Source organism: Lacerta agilis, chromosome 10, assembly GCF_009819535.1.
Source record: "Lacerta agilis isolate rLacAgi1 chromosome 10, rLacAgi1.pri, whole genome shotgun sequence".
Classification (NCBI taxonomy): Eukaryota; Metazoa; Chordata; class Lepidosauria; order Squamata; family Lacertidae; genus Lacerta; species Lacerta agilis.
Window position 1 is genome coordinate 17,761,805 of NC_046321.1, and position 19,681 is coordinate 17,781,485.

General features: G+C 44.7%; 1 protein-coding gene across 1 annotated transcript in view; it reads right to left on the reverse strand.

Annotated features, from left to right (window-relative positions):
* Positions 1–19,681, reverse strand: part of TMTC1 (transmembrane O-mannosyltransferase targeting cadherins 1) — a 132,701-nt gene that overhangs the window by 108,869 nt on the left and 4,151 nt on the right. The window contains 3 exon segments of the mRNA XM_033161599.1: positions 905–1,081; positions 6,794–6,867; positions 12,467–12,644. Of these exon segments, the coding sequence (XP_033017490.1) occupies positions 905–1,081; positions 6,794–6,867; positions 12,467–12,644 (429 nt within the window).

Genomic DNA, 19,681 nt, shown 5'->3' on the forward strand with positions numbered 1-19,681 from the left:
ATAAACTGCAGCACTCGTGCTGGATAACGTTAGCGCGGATATAAAGTTGTGCCACACCTGGGCCACACAGCCTAATTCCTGGAAGCTCTACAATCCAGATGTGGCAGCTATATAATGTTATCGAAGCAATAAAACACAATGGTTAGCATCTGTCAATGCAGGGAGCCCATCTAGGAAAGCAGCTGAAGGAAAGAAATATTTTCACTGAACAGTCCTAAATACATATCAGACAACCAAGTTCTAAGGTTTTTAGGGATGGTTCTGTCCAAATGGAAACACTGTGAAAACTAGCTAATATTTTCCTCCAGGTAGCTTGGGACAGCATAAATGGTTTCCACCACCCCCCAGCCACCCAAAACCTTTATTCTTACAACAACCTAGGTATGGCAGTGAGACAGTGACTGACCAAGATGACTCAGTAACTATGTGTGGTTAAGTGGGGATTTGAACCCAAATTTATTTGGACCCAGTTCAACACTAACCATTTGTCTATATCCTCCCCCCCCCATCCTGTGTTGTTCTAGGGGTTTTCTCAACATCCCCTAGAACCAACTGGGGAGGGACATGGAGGGAGAAAGGGGGACGTCCCACTGCACTGGTGGAAGCACTTGCCTCATTATCTCAAGTTTTACAAATATTAGAAACTTCCTGTTTTTTAAAAAAATGAAAGCTGGGAATCTAGGAATTCTGGCTGATCCAGCAGCGGGCGCAACTTCCCCACGTCACCCCACTGTGGACACCCATGTACTGAACGTATTTATGAACAGGTACATTCTGTGTGCTTCTATGCAAGATAGATATAGCCAGAACAGTCCCCCCCCCCGCCCCTCCACATAGTATGACTACATATGTTATTTGAATGCGTGAATAAGGCTATTTAAACATGCAAGTTATGTTTACTTACATTCTGAGTCTATTTTGAGAAAGCAAGAAGCCATCATACACCAGGCAAACACCAAACACGGTGATCCCAGTTTCCTTCACCAGCATTGCACAGGTCCCAAGAAATAAACTAAGCAGCAAAAAGGAGAGGGAGGCAGTGGGGGGGAAATGTTCCCCAACATAAAGCTGATCCACACTCCTGCAAGGCAGAATGGAAATGGGAGAAATTACTTCAAAAAAAAAAAACAAACAGCAAATGCATTTTGCTTCCTATTTGTCCATTAAGCAGATTTCATTCCCTTAAGTTATAAAAAAAAAACCTTCCCTAGTACACTGTTAATAAACAAGACTGTCTGCATCAGCAAAGTTGAAAAACAACAACGTGCTTCTGTTAAATAAGCAGAGCGATAAGGCAAAAAGAATAATGGGCAAAAAAGGGAGTTATCGTAAAAGGAAGCGACAACATATGGTTCCTTATAGAGTTACACAGACAGCATGCACAAGTCTTCCCTCCCCCAAGGAGCATACAATCAACAACAGACAATAGGTGGGAAGAATATGGGCAAATGCAATCAAACATTGGGCAAATGCAACTACACAATAGCCATGTTGTGTAATTACACTTGCTCATTGTACAGGCACTATTCATCCCATTTTTCGTGAGAAACTAGCCTGTTTCCCTTTTCAGTGTTTTACTTTGCCCCCCTCTCCAAAAAATTCCTATGGATGCCCATGAATTGGTGCCTACCCATGATATACCTTGGCGCCAAACAGTTGTGTACATGTGAGCTAGGAATTGCTCTCCAGCCCAATCCTTCCTGTTGTTGAAATACAGGTACAATTAAGGCCACTTGAGCTTCCAAACTGTATTTGGTCCAAAAAGGAAGCAGGGGGATATTCATTCTTGGGAACTGATCACCTTCCCCAGACCTAAGGTTAAAGTACAACCAGTAGGAGCAGTGGGGGGGTTGGCGGCTTGTATGCGCAGTTCCTCGCCCCCCCCCCCACATAGTATGACTACATTTGTTATTTGAATGCATGAATAAGGCTATTTAGCCTCACCTCATGTCCCACAAGTGTTAGAAACTTGGGGGATCCAAAGAGTATGGTTCATCAAGGGGAAGTAGGAGACCATGTCCCTTTTGCCCTCTCCCCTGTGGACACCTATGGGCACCACAGTTCAGTGGTGGAACACATGCTTTGCATGCAGAAGGTCATTGCGTGGACAGGCGGAGTCCCCCAAACCCCAGACGGCCCCTGAGCAGAATAATGACACAAAACAACGTGCTATGGGATTAAAATTGGCCACAACTTTATTAAGATTCAGATGTAGGGAGACCTTGGCTCAGGCATTGGGCATTTATCCTTCCCAGCTCCCAGCTGGGGATCTGGGAAACTTCAGGGTTATCCAGAATGTGTGGGGATTGGGCTGGCTCTGGAGAACATATGTTCAAGCAGAGAACCCGCCCCTGTTCGCCGTCGCTGGAGGGAGAGGGCAATGAAAACCTCTCGGCATATGGTCAATGCCTCCCCCTATACCCCTTTAACGGGAACCCTGGTATCGCAGCCGCACTGGGGGCGTGGGATCACTGACCCATGCCCCCCCATTTAGGAAGATGACCAAAGGATTCCTCCCAAGGCCTGAAACCGCCCAAGTTGTGACGTTTTGCTACGGGAAAGGCGAAACCTGCCAATGCAGGGAAATTCCTTTCCGGACCTTCAACAACGGCCTTGACATAGCAGCACCTGCATACCTGTGGAGAAGAGGTTAACCTGAAAAATTAAGAGTTAATTGAGGGAGTGGAGGGTGGGAGAAGCTCTGGAGCCCAACTGCCATTTCCCCAGGTAAGCTACGCCTTCTATTGTATGGGCTGGATGGTCCCTCCCCTTACCTGGTCAATCCCCCTGGCAACGCCTTCCCCAGGTGGGACTGGGCGCTGGCTGAGGTAGGAGGGACCACAGGTATCCAGCCTGGGGAAGGCGACGCCAGCCCGAACTGGCAGGAGCCGCTCTGGGGGTCCAAGGGGGCTGCGCACGACCACGCAAAAGTCACTCCCCATTTAATGTGGGAAACGGTCATTAAAATGTAAGAAGAGCCACTACAGCATCAGGCCACTGGCCCAACTCGTTTAGTAGCCTGTTCTTGCAGCGACCAACCAGATCCCAAAATCAGGACCTGAACACAACAGGACTCTCTCCACCTGCAGTTCCCCTCCCAAGTGGTACTCAGAACAGTGGAGGTAGAACACAGCCATCGGGGTCCAGGTTTAAGGCTTCAATCCACGGCATCCTCAGTTAAAAAGCACCAGGGAACAGGTACTGGGAGATATCTCTGCCTGAGAACCTAAATAGTTTCAGTCAATTCAGAGGGGACAATACTGAGCAAGAGGGACAAATTGTCTGACTTGATTTAATAAGGCAGATTTCTATGTCCCAGTATAATCTTTATTGTCACTTCCTATACTTAACCTGCGAGAGGCAGTGAAGGATAGGCGTGCCTGGCGTGCTCTGGTCCATGGGGTCACGAAGAGTCGGACACGACTGAACGACTGAACAACAACAAAAATACTTAACCTAAATTGGTTGTCACTACAAATGCCGAACTGGCAGGTCTATGGGGTTTTCATCATAGAGATGTTAAGGATAGAAGGATGCCCCGATTTGCATTCAGAGAAATTCATGGCTTTTCAATTCCGTATCAGAAATTTAGCGTGTCCCTATAGCCTTTCCTTAGCGAGCCCCCACCCAGTGGAAGCATTTCCTGACAGGAATAGCATATAAACTGTCTGCCACTAACTTTATTCCAATGACATTTCCTGGAACAAAGGACAATAAGAGTTTGCAACAGCTTCTTTCATTTATAGAAACTTCTGTGGTCTATTTAGGATGGAGTTAGCAATGTGAACATCTAGAGGTGGTCAGAAACAAAGCATGGGATTTAATACTGCACTCTTCCAATAGTTTCATTTGCACAAGCATTGCAGCTTGCCAGATGGAGCAATCCCCCTCTCCTCCTCTGCCTGCTATTCTGGGGGTTCTCCCAACCCCACCAGAACCATTTTTGGAGGGGAGCATAGGGAGAGACCCCCATTATGCAAATCCTTCCACTGCTGGGGCTGGTTAGGGGAATCCCACCCTATACATTTAAGTTATTAGTACAAAACAAAAGGGACCATCAACATAATGTTGCAGAGTAGACCGTCCCAGTTCAGCATTTTAGCCATAGCAGCCCTATTCCAGGCATATTCTGCTCCATTCTTTCGTCTCCTCCATTAGTCAGTCAACATTCTGCACTCAGTAAATATGCTCAGTCTTCATTAGGCTACCTTGGGATTTCCCAAGAACACAGGAACAACATAGGAAGTTGCCTTTTACCAAGTCAGACCATTTGTCCATCTAGCTTAGTATTTTCTACAATAACTAGCAGCGGCTCTCTAGGGTTTCAGGCTGGAGAAATTCTCAGCTCCATTTGGAGATGCCAAGGATTAAACCTGGGGCATTCTGCAGATGCTCTTTCACTGAGATACGGCCCTTCCATGGCAGGGAGGGAGTTTCTAATAGTGTTTTGTGTTTCTGCAGACCCTGGCCTGCTAATCCACCCTTCTTGTACATGGGTGGTACTACTCCGGTTACATGCGGATCAGCACTCACCGCTCAACACTGGAAATAGATGGAACGATACAGGTGACATCATGAGATGGAAGGGTTAAGACAAAATCGGGGATCACGTAGTGAGGAAGGGAGATGACAGCACAATTCAAAGGGCTATGTAGCCAATTGGATTTGACGACCTAGTTATCACCAGCAAAGGGTAAACGAAACAAGCCTTCTTCAATGTGAAGGAACTCCTCCCTGCATTGTCAAGACAACCAGACATGGCTACCTGTCTTCTTGTACTGTGCTACAGAGGCAGTTTTATTGCTTGTTATGCTCCCAGCACAAGGCAGCAACAGAATGAGCTTTGTCTGGTTATTTGGACACCATGCAAACATTCCTGGTCCTGTTGCACCCCTAGTGTGGTAATAGAACCACCACTCCCACAATCCAATTGCAGAAGACAGGAGACATCATTGGGCTAATCTGGAAATCGGGGGGGGGGGGCAAAGCAGATGTGCTACCACTGAGCTGCAGTCCAAGTCAGGGAAGGAACAACAGCTCAGCAGGAGAGCACCTGCTCTGCATGCTGTCCTTCCTGAAATGCGACAGTTGCTGCTAGTCAGTGCAGACAATACTGAGTTAGATGGGCCCAAGGGTCTGACTCAGTACAAAGCGACTTCCCATGTCCCTGCACTCCCTCCCCCTGCCTTCCTGCCACATTCACATGTACACCCGATTTCAGCTCATTTCTATAAACTATGAAGACAAATAGCTCACCTGTTGTGCTCGAGAGTTTTTTTAAAGGGTAACCAAACGTACATCTGAACGCTCCCATCAACAGAAGACTGGCCTAGTTGCCAAGGTCTTGGAATGACATTTTGAGCCCACCAAAACCATTACTGAAGGACCCTTTGAAGCCCTTTTAAAGCTACTCTCAATTGTTGAAAGTGGGGACACTTTTCAGAGGATGTGAAAATGTTCCGTGAACTCATCCCCATCCGATTTCAGCTCAGCTTCTCTAAACTCTTAAGACAATGCACGTTTTGCTTGAGACTTTAACAGAGTAACTGAATCCCCATCAAAGACACTGAGTCTCTCTATATACACTGGAAAGATTTAGAAACTTGACCACAATCGTGTTTGATGTTAAAAGTAAAAAAGCTTTTGAAGGGGAGGAAGCACTCTGCAAGCCGTTCGTCTTCATTGTTGTTAAGTGCCAGCAAACAAATAGTTTTAAGAGCATGCAAATTGTGATTTGTTGCTTACAGCAGAGATTCTGTGAAGCATTCGCAGTAATTACAGGACTCATTTATTTAACTATGTAATACCCTTCACTTCAATGGGATTATTAGTTATTTCATCATGTAGCCAATTCAGCCACAGACTAAAGGGTCTCAGGCGAGTTGTGTGATTCAACACAACAGTTCCATGCCGACGAGCAAAAGGGAAAAAGGATGCTGAGGGAAGAGGGGTGGGATGGGGAAACCAAGAAGGCACCCATTCTTTACAAAGTTAAATAGCAGTTCTTATAATGATTGGTTGGAATGGAAACAATTTAAGGAAAGGAGGAGCCTAGCTGAGAGTTCATCCACACTTTTGTCTGTGCCGTGATTTGTAGGCACAGTTCCAAGGAGAGGTTTTTGTTGTTGTTGTTGTTGTTGTTGTTGTTGTCCCACCATTTCCCCTGGGAGCAGGCTCTGCTTCCTGTCTCTCTCACTGCTAGAATTCCAGGCCACATCTGGCGCCTGAGTGACCCAATGGCCTTCCCAGATTCACTGAGGCAGAAAGCTCTGTATGTGCAAAGGGATGTTTGCACAGGTCTTCCCCCACAGCTGGAATGAAGAGGGAAGTCTGCCTGTGAGAGAGCTCTGTGCATTCTTCACAGTGCTTAAGAAACTCTAAATGGGTTTTTCCTCTCTCTACTCCACAGACGCTGATACAGGGCAGTTTTCCACACGCCCAAAATGGTACCATACCATGTAACATCTCTGGAAAAAGCAGGCGCTTCCCACCCTCTTCCTTTGTTTTAATTAAAGAAAAGCAGCTCAGTGGAGGGGGATAATGCAGAGCACAGAAGCAGCAGGATGGCTTGACCCTTTCCTTAACAGATCCAACTTGCTCCTCCCCAAACCCCATCCATGAAGCTCAATATGTGACCTTGGGCCAATCACTGCCTCTCAGCCTAACCTACCTCACAGGGTTGTTGGACGGATTAAATGGGGAGGGGTGCACAAGCTACTTCAAGCTCCTTGGGAGGAAAAAGGTGGGACGTTATTTTTTTTTAAAGAACCCCATGAAACAAAAAGAGTCATACCTATTATAGGAGAGAAAAGCCAAAAGAAATAGTAGACAGGCCAAGACATCTGCTCTGCCTACTATACCCGTTACCTAAGAAGAGATGGGAAAAGAGAAACATTGTTAGAATTGTAATTAAGTAGAGAATTATACAATATTTCAGAGCTACAGCAATGACTAATGTTGTTGCATAGGACTGCAGTAGGACAAACTCCCAAAAAACAAATGATGAGAATTGCAGCCTTAGTTTTAACTAGAGGTTCATTTTCTGTATCCTCCCCTCTCCCCTCAACTTTGCCATAAGACAAGCTGCAGCCCACAACATCTGGAGGGCAGCAAATTGCCTAGCCTTGGCTACCATGGCATGCAAATTAGGCCAATGGGGCCCTGAAGGATGAATGAAGTGTTTCTAGCAATGGCACACATAAATAAAATACACAAGTTATTTCAAGAGGAGTTTTAGGGGAAATGTGAGTTCAAACTGAGAAATATATTGGATTTACATTAGAAACAGACACACAAACATTCCTTGAAAGGGCTGATTCACCCCACCCTAGGGAGGTGTGTGTGTGGTGGATAAGAATTGCATTTCTGGATCTAAGATCAATCCATTCCATCATTCTGTCTCCAGCAGCGATCAGCAAGACACCCCTTGGAAATTCGTATGCAGGCCACAGCAGCAATATCCATCCTGTTGCTTGCCCATCGCATTGTAAGTAACCAGAGGTATATGCTTTCAAATACGGAGGCTCGATTTCAGCTCCAATTTCCCCCCAGCAAATGGTAAACTCTCAATCTATGCTGAAACGGAAGGCGAACACACGTGTGTAACGGGGGGGAAGCACACACGACGTGCAAATTTGTGCACCGATAACCTGACAGTTTGCTGTTGCTGTTAAGGAATACAGCTTTGGAAGGGGCTGTCATTTGAGCAGAGAAATGTACTAAGAAAGCCCACAACCTCTTTCCCCAGGTCAAAGTGCCCTTCAGTTTGGCCTTTTCTTCCACATGCTTTTAAATTAGGGGTGGGGGGGATCTGTGGCCCTTCAGATGTTGATTGGAACATGGCCAGGGATGATGGGAGATGCGGTCTAGCAACATCCAGGAAGCCAGTGGGTGGAATGGGAAAATATTGGGCACAGTTCCCCTTCGTCACCCCTTCTCTGCCCACAGTCATATCCACTGCAAACAGCTTTTCCTTAGCCAAGGAGAAAGGCTGCCAGGCTGCCAATGCACTCCTAGGCATGTAAGATGCGGTTTGGGCCTGAGGCTACTTCAGGTCAGCTGAAGGAGGAAGAGGGGCAAGGAATAAAACTAACTTGAGGGGCACTTTGCAAAGATGCAAACGCTCCAGAGATGGATGTAACTCTACAAGGACACATCCACATCATACATGTAAAGCACATTTAACACACGTTCTCCCCCACACAACAGTGAATCTTGGGAACCACAGTTTGCTAATGGTGCTGGGAGTTGTAGCTCAGTGAGGGGTAAACTACACTTCTCAGGGTTCTCTGCGGGAAGCCAGGTGCTTCAAATGTATGCTGTGGATTCATCCAGCACAAGTCTACAACGCTCTCTCTATATGGAGAGAGAGAGAGAGAGTGTGTCTTTAAAAAATAAAGCCCTCCCCTATATGCTCGCACAATAATTCCTAACTATGATAAAGTTCACCAACAAAAGGTTAGACAATTCTCAGTTCATACATAAATTTTGACTGTCATGAACCACTGCCATTTCCCGAGTCTCAAAACCTGGCAAATTCCTTAATGAATTTATTTGTGTTATTTCAACATTTTGCCCCCTCTCAAAAATCAAGAAATTAAAAACACCTCTCTTCGGCTATGTCCGAAGTAAGAGGAAGAACATGCAAGTGGTAGGTCCTCTCTGCATGGGGAAAACGGAGAAATGATATTGGGTGACAGAGAAAAGGCGGAACTACTCAACACCTACTTTGCCTCTGTCTTCACCCCAAAGGAAATGATGCCCAACCTGGTGATAACAGAATAAATGATGTAAGGAGGGAGCTGAAGCCCAAGATAGGAAAAGAGGTAGTAAGGGAACACCTAGCTACTTTAAATGAATTCAGATCTCCAGGGCCTGATGAGCTGCATCCAAGGGTACTAAAGGAGCTTGCGGGTGTAATTTCACAGCCTTTGTCTATTATCTTTGAGAATTCTTGGAGAAGAGGTGAGGTCCCTACAGACTGGAGGTGGGCAAATGTTGTCCCCATCTTCAAAAAGATGAAAAAGGAAGACCCAGGTAATTATTGATCGGTGAGCTTGACATTGATACCAGAGAAGGTCCTAGAACAGATAATTCTACAGTCGGTCTTGTGAGCATTTAGAAAAGGATACTGTGATGACTCAAAAATAAGTCATGCCAGACCAATCTGATTTCTTTTTTTAGATGGAATTACAAACTTGGTGGATCAGGGAAATGCTGTGGACATAGTGTATCTTGATTTCAGTAAGGCTTTTGACGAAGTCCCCCAGGATATTCTCGCGAGAAAACTGGTAAAATGTGGGTTAAACGAGGTAACTGTTAGGTGGATTGCTAGCTGGTTGACTGACCAAACCCAAAGAGTATTCATTAATGGTTCCCCGTCATCCTGGAAAAAAGAGACAAGTGGGGTGCCGCTGAGTTCTGTCCTGGGCCCGTTGTTGTTCAACGTCTTTATAAATGACTTGGATGAAGGAATTGAGGGGATGCTCATCAAATTTGCAGACACACTCACACAGGAAACCAAAGATCACCACAGCCAACCACAAATGAACAATCACACCCTACGCCAATCCCGACCTCTCTCACCACCAAAGAAGCACATGCGAACAACAGAACCTACACAAACAACACTGACACCAAACCCTACATATATTAAGTAAAACAGAAACATCGTCACCCCACCAAGCATTATGAGGAGCGCTTGAAGGAGCTGGGTATGTTTATCCTGGAGAAAAGGAGATTGGGAGGAGATAGGATAGCCATCTTCAAATATGGAAGATGGAACAAGCTTGTTTTCTCCTGGTCTGGAGGGTAGGACTCAAACAAATGACTTCAAGTTGCAATAAAGAAGATTCTGACTGAACATTCATAAAAGCTTTCTGACAGTAAGAGCTGTTCAGCAGTGGAACAGACTCCTACGAGAAGTGGTGGACTCTCCTTCCTTGGAGGTTTTTAAACAGAGGTTGGATGGCCATCTGTCACGGATGCTTTAGCTGAGATTCCTGCACTTCAGGGGGTTGGACTAGATGACCCTGGGGGTCCCTTCCAACTCTAAGAGTCTATGATTCCATGAAACCTGGCGCATATCACTTGTTCATTCATCTTAATAATCCAGGCATTTGCTTTGTTCTCCGCTAATTCTTACCTTAAAATAAAATTTCAAAGAACGAGTTCTCTACCCCCCTCCCTTTCTAACTTCAATGATCCCACACATACTAAAATGGCACATTATTTAAAGACTGGCTGATTAAGGCCTGAAACGCTTCGGAGGCATCTAGAAAGCTCAAGGCTCCTTTGTTATTAAAGAGCTAATCTTTCCTGAAAGGAACTCAGCAAAGAAAGCCATTTCACTCTTCCCCATGTTAAAATATTCCACATTGGCCAGGCCTCCAACGAAGTACCGGTTTGGAGGGAAATGTTTTGTAAATAATGCTGGCGATTACAAACTTCAATTCTGAATCGCGAGGGATATTTCCTAAGCATCTTAAAACTAGCTAAAAGCCTACGGTTTTTGACAGAATGGGGAAGTTCCAGGAGCCACTGATGCCTGTTAAGACTTCCCTCTCCATGAACTCTTCTTCAAGTTCTGTTCCTCTGCCACATGGAATGCTGAGAGGGTTGTGTGGACTCTCAGGCCCCCAATGCACTAAACATTTAAGAGAGTAAGAAACGGCCTCGGTCCAGTATACCTGAAGGAGCGTCTCCACCCCCATCATTCTGCCCAGACACTGAGGTCCAGCGCAGAGGACCTTCTGGCAGCTCCCTCGCTGCAAGAAGCCAAGTTACAGAGAACCAGGCAGAGGGCCTTCTCAGTAGTGGCACCCGCCCTGTGGAACACCCTCCCACCAGATGTCAAAGAGAAAAACAACTACCAGACTTTTAGAAGACATCTCTAAGCAGCCCTGTTTAGGGAAGCTTTTAATGTTTAATAGATTATTGTATTTTAATATTCTGTTAGAAGCCGCCCAGAGTGACTGGGGAAACTCAGCCAGATGGGTGGGGTATAAATAAATTATTATTATTATTATTATTATTATTATTATTATTATTATTATAGCAGCCCGCTGGATCAGGCCAATGGCCCTCTAATCCAGTGGCCAACGAGATGCCCATGGGAAACTCCCGACAGGCCTTTAAAGGAGATCTTCCAGTGGAGTTACACCCTTGAAACAACAGTTCCAGGGTTCCTAGTTATCCAGGTTTTTAGAATTCTGACTCTAGTTCCTGAAACTGCATCAGATTTATGTCGAATCAGAAATATTTTATCCATCTTTCGAAAAACAAAATAGAATATTGCAATCTCGGCGAACTTTAGTCAATGAACAGCAGTGTAATGGCTAAAAGACTATAAATCAGGAATCTCCAGGTAGGACTGGGAGAGACACTAGTCTGAAACCCTGCAGAGTTTCTGCCAGACAATATTGAGCTTGATGGGCCAAAGGTCTGATCACTGAAACATAAAGGCAGATTTTTTTATGTTCCTAAATTCACCATACAGTATAGTTAAGACAGTCTCAGCTCTTCACTTGCAATATGGGAATAATTATACTGACCTTCTTTAAAGGGAAGTTTTGGGGATTACAACATAGTATCTAAGTGCCCTGAACACTCTGGCAACAATACCCTAGTATACTAGTCTATGTAGAAATACGGTAAGTTCCATTGAGTTCATTGATACTTACTCCCAGGAAAGGAATGAAATCTTTTAAAAATCAGTATATAAGATATATTAGGGGAGCAGGGCTTAATATTAGCTGTGTGACATGCTGGTGCCAGCTCGTTTTAGAAATCAGCGCTCTAGTCCCTTATAAATGAACCACAATGATTAACTGATCAATGTTTTCAGCTCTTCCAATTTGTAACCATACGCACGATGCAATTTGTGGGCATGTTGCAACATTCATTATTCTCTCAAGACGTAATAAAACTTGGAGAGCTTGTTGAATGCCGGGTTACTTCTTTGTGTTAAGAGAGAGAATGCTAGAGGAAGAAAAGGAAGCCAAACAATGTCTCAGCAGGACAGACATCTCAGAAGGATTTTTTTTTAAAATATATATGTATTGTGCAACTGCTAAGCGTCTCATTATTCTCAGCGAAAAACCCTTGGTATTCACATTCCTAGCAATACTGTGTTAGGCACTTAATCAGGATCATACTTCTAGCACAGAGGCATGTATACTTACAACTAAGCAAACCTGCTCAGGACTAGGAATTATCATGGAGAGAGAAAATTAATTCTTCCCCTCCCCGCCACACCAGTCCTTTACTCTAAATACGGTGGTGCAATTCTCGCTCATCTTTTGACGCAAGCGTGCCACAGTTATCACTACTAAGCCGCTTTCTACTGAGTCAGCACAGCTCTTATCGTGGGAAAAGGGTAGGTTTCCAATTACTGCGGAGGTCTGTGCTTCCACGAAGCAGGATTACAAGCCCCTTGTCCCTTTAGCTGCTTCTCATATATACGTACGGCCTCAGTGTGAATGGGGTGGACAGCGAAGAAGAGGGCCGTGACGAAAGCCAGGCGGCTGTCCTTGAAGACGGCTTTGTCACAAGTGTACATCAGCACAAGGGTCACCAGGCAGTGCAGGACTACATTCACGGCGTGGAAGTAGAACGGGTTCATCCCAGCCAGCAATACGTTCAGCCTGTTTTTAAAAAAAAGAAAGAAAGAGAAAACCAGAACAGTAATAAGATACCGAGCAGGAAACGGGAGTTTCAGGGAAGGCAGGATATCAATTGACACATATTAAAGGCGGTTTCAAATGAAGTCCGCTGAAGTTACCGCCGTATAAATATTTTACTGCCTGGTGGTCACACATACACCATGCCTCTGGGACAGGGCAGGAGCTACAGTATTTGCAAGCCTGGCTGCAAGGTGGCACATGTTATGCTGGTTTCTCATCCCCTTTGGTTTCTGCATAGATGGAAGTGAACAGAAAGAGCTCGTCAATGTACCAGTTCACTGGAGAATCCAGATCGCAGCAGGGAAGGCTTTGCAAATTTAGTCAGGAGGTGGTGGTCACTGCTGGGTGGGGGCAGGGCAGGGTGGGGGGAGGCTGAGAGCAGGCACAAGAGCCTAGAGCCTAGGGCCAATTCACTCTCTCCATCCAGTTGCCAGAAAAGTTAAGACAAAAGTCTAAAAGCAGTTATTTCCCCTTACTGGCTGCTTTGCAGATTTTTAAGAACCACCATCTGATTTCCCCAAATCCTATTGGTTACCATTTCTATGGTAGCTGCCCTTCAGTACTGCTGCTGCCAGGGCAGCAAGCCAGTTGGTGTAACAATTAAACACAGGCTTCAAACAGAATTTTGTGTGTGATTAAAACAGGAGGGCAATTAAACAAAAGGGGGAGGGGGGGTCACGGCAGAATGAAAGCTAAGAGAGCTAAGCAGAGGTTTAAAGTGCTGGAAAAGAAAAGAAAATCTCCAGCCAGCTCTGGAAAGACCTAAGGATGGTACCTGCTCTCAGGAGCAGTGATGGGATTTTCATCAGGAAAGGGGTTTTGCAATGCAGGATGGGGTGTTCAAGGGCTGGCCTCCTACTGTTAACCATGATTAACAGAGAGGATGAGTAATGTCTGCCCTGCTCCAAAAAGGCATTGGTCTATCAATTAAAATATATCCATGAGGTAGGCTGAGGTAAAGCAATTCCAATAATGTGATTACTAACAGCCTTGTACACAGAATGTATCAGGAATTCTAAGAAACCAGAAAATCAGTGCAATTTTGAAACCAGTGGTTAATATCATTGCTGTTTTGAGAGGTTCAGTCCGCCATCTTGATTCAAGATGGTGTCCAATGGTATCCAAGCATAGACTTGGTGTTATAGTGGTGGGCCTTTCTGCCAGCGGCACTCCCTGCTGAGAAACAAGAGGCTCCATCTGTTACTGGCATTCCAGGGATGTTCACTTGATCTCTCAACCCAGGTCCCCCACTTTAATCACTGTGTAATTTTAATGGGATTATTGACTTGCATATTTTACAACAATAATTTTTATTATACGGTCACAGATCCAATTTAAAAACTGCATGTTTTAATTATAGCAGATAATATTTCAAATGCTTTTTAAATCAGTTTCTATACTTTTAAACCACTCAGAAACCTATTCTGGCATTACAGTGGTACCTCCGGTTAAAAGCTTAATCCGTTCCGGAGGTCTGTTTGTAACCTGAAACCACTCGTAACATGAGGCGTGCTTTCACTAATGGCGCCTCCCACTGCTGCCACGCTGCCAGCACACGACTTCCGCTCACATCCCGGGGCAAAGTTCGCAACAAGGGGCATCTACTTCCGGGTTAGCGGAGCTCGTAACCCACAGCGTTCGCAAGGAGGACAGTACGTAACACGAGGTTCCACTGTAAAGGATATATTCACTAATTAATGAATAATATAAGTGTAGTATTATCTCCACGCTGCTACGACTGCTCTGAACAGTAATAATGCTGGTCTTCTGATCAAGTGGTGGGAGTCTACAGACCACCATCTCCTAGCATGGCAACATTTCACATGCCTGCTAAGAATGAGAATCCACCCTGGAAGATACTGCAATATAAGAGGAGTATAGCCACTGGGTTCACGTATCAATTCCAAAACCATTTTCCGATTGCACCTGTTGGGAAGGTTATTTTCTGCTATGCAGCAGTGTATAGTAGGATTTCATCCCTGGTTAGATACACAACCCCAACATCAGTAAAGATGCAGGAAAAGGCAGAAGTCACCTAATTCTGCTCAGCAGGTAATTGCCAGTATATGGATCATTGACAATGACAGACTCTTTACTCCACAGCGTTGTAGCACCTACCTTAAACAGCAGTGGCATTTTGCTGCAAGAATTTCATTTGTGCTGCTTCTCTACTGAAAGCAGGAATCATTACAATATAATATGCAATGTGTGTGCGCGCACATGCGAACACACGCACACAGTTAATTTATGGCTGTGCACCTGCAGTCCTTAATTAAAAACGCTGAAATAACAATAAAGTTCCCTAGAACATCTGGTATTTGGGGGGGGAGTATGGCACTCCTATCGTTATCCTTAAGAATCTGTACCGGATAAAGGGACAGCTTCATGGTGCCCAGGAGACAAGGTCAATGCACCCCAAATATTTATGCCGCATCTTTTTCCCTAATGGGACTCAAGGCGGCTTACACATAAAAATGAAAACGGATAAAAACAAAGAAAAAACAATCATTAATAAACAATTAAACGTCGACAGAGGTAAAACTATCTGTATCTATTAAAACCATCCAAGAAACTAACCTACAGGTCGTACCTAACGCCAAGAAAATTAGCGCTAATACACCCAGGAACCTCACCAAAATGCTGGGGAGGGTGCACCTCCACAGGCACATACCTCCACATGTGGTGGGAGTGCCACAAAATCCAACTATTCTGGACAACAACCATACGAGAAATATGTAAGATAACCAAGCAAGTGCTAGAAATCACCCCAGAATTAGTCTTACTAAGCATCTTCCAAGACAACAATGCCCACTTACACCACAAAGAACTCATAACCCACCTACTCTCAGCAACCAGAAACATCATAACCAGACACTGGAGAGACCTGTCAGGAGTAAGCATGGACCAATGGTACCAAGTAGTATGGGAAACAGCCCTACTAGAAAAACTAACCAGTAAGCTGAAACTGACACGGGGACAAATAGAAGAAGACGCCTTCACCCCGATATGGTTCCCCTTCATCACACACACAGCCCAACAAAACAATGACAAAAATCTACCGAAAGCATAGAAATCAATATGGCTAACCTGACCAAAAACACTCGCCCACCCCACTCACACAGGAAACCAAAGACCACCACAGCCAACTACAAATGATCAATCACACCCTACGCCAACTCCGACCTCTCTCGCCACCAAAGGAGCACAAGTGAACAACAGAGAACCTGCACAAACAATGCTGACACCAAACCCTACATATATTAAGTAAAATAGAAGCATAGTCACCCCACCCCACCCATCCCACCCATCTCTTTCCCCCTTTTCTTCCTAATGTCTCAACAAATTGACTTGTAAAAATGTTACATGGAAAAAATACAAGAGAGCACTACCTTTGTAAATCAAGAAAATATTCAATAAAAAAAATACTTTTTCAAAAAACCATCCAAATAAAAACAGCAGGGCACCAGCCCTTTCATTAAAAGCAGTCATTTCCCAAAAGCCTGTTGGAGCAAAAAAGTATTCACCTGTTGGCAGAAGAACAAGGAGAAAGCCAGTCTAGGTTCCCCAGGGAGGGTGTTCCAAATGTCCATTAACCACAGCTTCCTTACGTGCCTTTGGTTCTTCAAGGGCAACCCTGAGACTAAAGGAGGAGAAAGCTGACAGACAGAGCTACCCTCTGGACTAGTTGGAAGGAAGAAGCCAGGTGTGCCCTATTAGTGGGTAGGCTATGATTGGTGAGCCAATGCCCCATTCACTCTAATGCAGAAGCCCCCACCAATTGTGATGTAGTGTCAGGCCTCCACAGAATCAGCAAGCAACTCCTTACAATGCAAATTGCCACACACACAAAAACCCATATGCACCAATATCTGCATATTTCCCTCTGCTACAGGGAATATTCTTGCAAAGTATGGATGTCTATCTCTCATCCACGTTTTGTGTGGGATTTGTTTGTTTGGGGGGAGAATGTTTGTTTCGAGCATCCAGTATTTGGAGGCAAAATCTCAGAGTCTCTGGGTTGATACATGCACTTTGGTATACCAGCTGAAATACCCCCACCCCCTGTTTTCCATCCTCCATAACCACATGTCCATCTGGGGTAGCTCAGTCGGTAGAGCATGAGGGTCGTGGGTTCGAGCCCCACATTGTGCAAAAAAGATACCTGCATTGCAGTGGGTTGGACTAGATGACCCTCATGGTGCCTTCCGACTCTACAATTCGATGCTTCAATGTCCTCTTTTAAGGCTCCTAATATATGGTTAAACACCTAACTAGATGCAAACGTAAGATTAACGACCTTCACTGTAAGAGATTTCTGCTTTTTGCTAGATCCCTTAAAAATGAACCGTTTAATGCAGAGATTGGGAACCTGTGGTCCTCTAGATGTTGTGGGATTTCACTGCATGGCCAGTGCTCAGGGATGATGGGAGGAGGAGGTGAACAGGTTTCCCATTCCTGTTCTAATACATCTCAGTTTCAAAGAGAGAGTGTTTGGAGGTGAAGTAAAAAAATGAACGAGACATGTTTTGCCATCTTACAAAACCAAATTCTATCTGCACTACATTTGTCAACAGTTCTGAGAACTAGTAGGAAAGGCGAGGTGCCACTTTGCTTGTAGAAACAAGTTTTTAAAAAAACAGGGGGGAAAATAATCCCATCTATTAAGCTGCCTAATGGGCAAATTACACATTATCCCAATTATATTAATGCACAGTTCAAAGCTTATTACTCGAAACCATACGCAGCTGCTTCTCTTGGATATTCAACGGGTATAACTAATGTCTAGTTCCCATGTCCCAGATTGTTGATTCCTTTCACAACCAGTTGGCAAAGTCTGCTTTTATGGAGAAAAGGTGCAAAATGGATGGATAATGTGCGGCCTGGTAAAGATGCTTCTCTAGACAGCGTGCCAATGCAAAAGGAGAGGCTCCAATTGGGAGGATACAGGAGGAAGCAACCCAAAATGGATTAAAACTATACACTGGCTGATTGTGGGCGCTTCCAAACCTGCCAGTGCTTTGCCAGAGGGATTCAAGCTCATAGGTTTGAGCAATTAAAAGGGATTAAAGTGCTCTGCTACCCGCCCTAGCACAACAAATCCACTTTAAAAAAAGAGACAGAGTCTTTGCGGTTAGGAAAGTGACAGGGAATTGCATTGAATAGAGTGTGTGAGCAAATTATTAATAGGGAGACATATAAACAAAAGCTTTCATCACACCGTGACTCATCTCAAGAAAGCCATTCTTTCTTCCATGATCCTGCCCAAGCCTGAAATGTTCAGAAAGGGCCAAATACACACAACACTGTTGCCATTTTTGTAATACACAAATGAAACTGAACAGCACAGCTTGAACTATCCCCACCACTACCCTGGGAATGATGTATCTGTAATAGATTTAAAACAAACAAACAAAAAAAAACTTTTATGCTGTCTCCAGAACTTTATATGCTGGAAATTTGTATAATTTGTATGACTTAGTAATAATTTTTTGTGTCAATGTAAAATTTGATACTTATTATGGAGATGGGAGAGTTGTTATGTAATGTACCTGTTATGTATAAAAACCAATCTTTTTTTTTAAGGGCTCGTTGAAACAGACTATCATCGACCACTGAAAGAGATGGTGAATGTGTAAATGATAGAAGGTAAACCAAATCCTTCCAGAGATAAGGCAAGCTCCCCCAACTTCGCCCCAATTCATTTACAATGCCACTGTGGCATTTTTGTGCTTCTTTTGTTTTATTGATTGCAGACAGGGAACTTGGTGCAAATGCTGCATCATGCTGCTAACCAGAACTATAGAGGTGTTGCTCTGACTGTACAGGGGTTTTCTCAAAGATAAAAAGGGGGAAATGGTCACAGGAACAGAAAGAAGTACACCATGTACTTTAAAAATTAAAAAAAAATACCAACACATTTTTGGCAGGATTAAGAGGTCTGGCGGAATGCCAGAAATAGAGAATCAATCTGGTGCATTTTTAAAAAAGAGAGAGAGAAACCCAGCTACATAGTGCAAGGGGATTATTTATATTTCTCCTTGCACTGTGTACTGCAACCCAAATAATCTGACAATTCCCTAAACACAGAAAGAAGCAGCAACAGAAAGCCCCTGTTCCCTCTTCGCTCTCACTCAGTTATCTTCCTTTGCTTCTCAGTGTATCCTTGGCACGGCTATCAACTACTGGAAAGTCCCTGCTACTGACTTCCATCGAATCCAAGATGCCAACCAAACCAAGGAAAACGCTGGGCAGGTTTTCTCCAACCTGGTGACTCTCCAGGTGTTTTCGACTACAACTCCCATCAGCCCCAGTCAGCATGAGGGCCAATGGGAGTTGTAGCCCAAAACACCAGGAGGGAGGGTATCAGGTTGCAGAAAAGAGTTAGGCGCTCCATGATCACATGCTGCTTACATCTAAGTACCCCTGCAGTACACGGCGTCCCACTGTCTTGCCCCAGCACACCTCTGGCAGATCGCGCAGCCACATCTAGCAGTCACGCAGGTACAACGGCACAGCTCAAGACCTTGTGCAATGCATACGGGTAGAAATCTGGCAGGGGAGGGGTGAGGAACCCACTCAATGCATCAGTCAACACTGTGCTCCCAGAGAACATGTATTAGCCCAAAACACCATACTCCAAACCCAGTACCATGGGAACCATAGCATAGAGGTGGGAAATGGAACCTGGTGCCCTCAAGATGTTCCTGACTACAATTCCCATAATTATTGACCATTCATCATATTGGCTGGGGCTGATGGGAGCTGTTGTCCAGAACATGTGGAGGGCACCCGGTTGCCAATGTTTGGCGCAGGTGCTCCACAATAGCACCCAAGCCAACAGCATGACAAAACTATTCAATATGAGATAGCCCAAGAACAAGAATAGCCTATGGAAAAACACTGGGGATCCAAGAAGGGTCAAGTTTCACTCACAGATCACATGTTCCCCACCGGTACAAGTGTAGGAACGAACTGCAACTGGACAGTTTGGAGAGGCG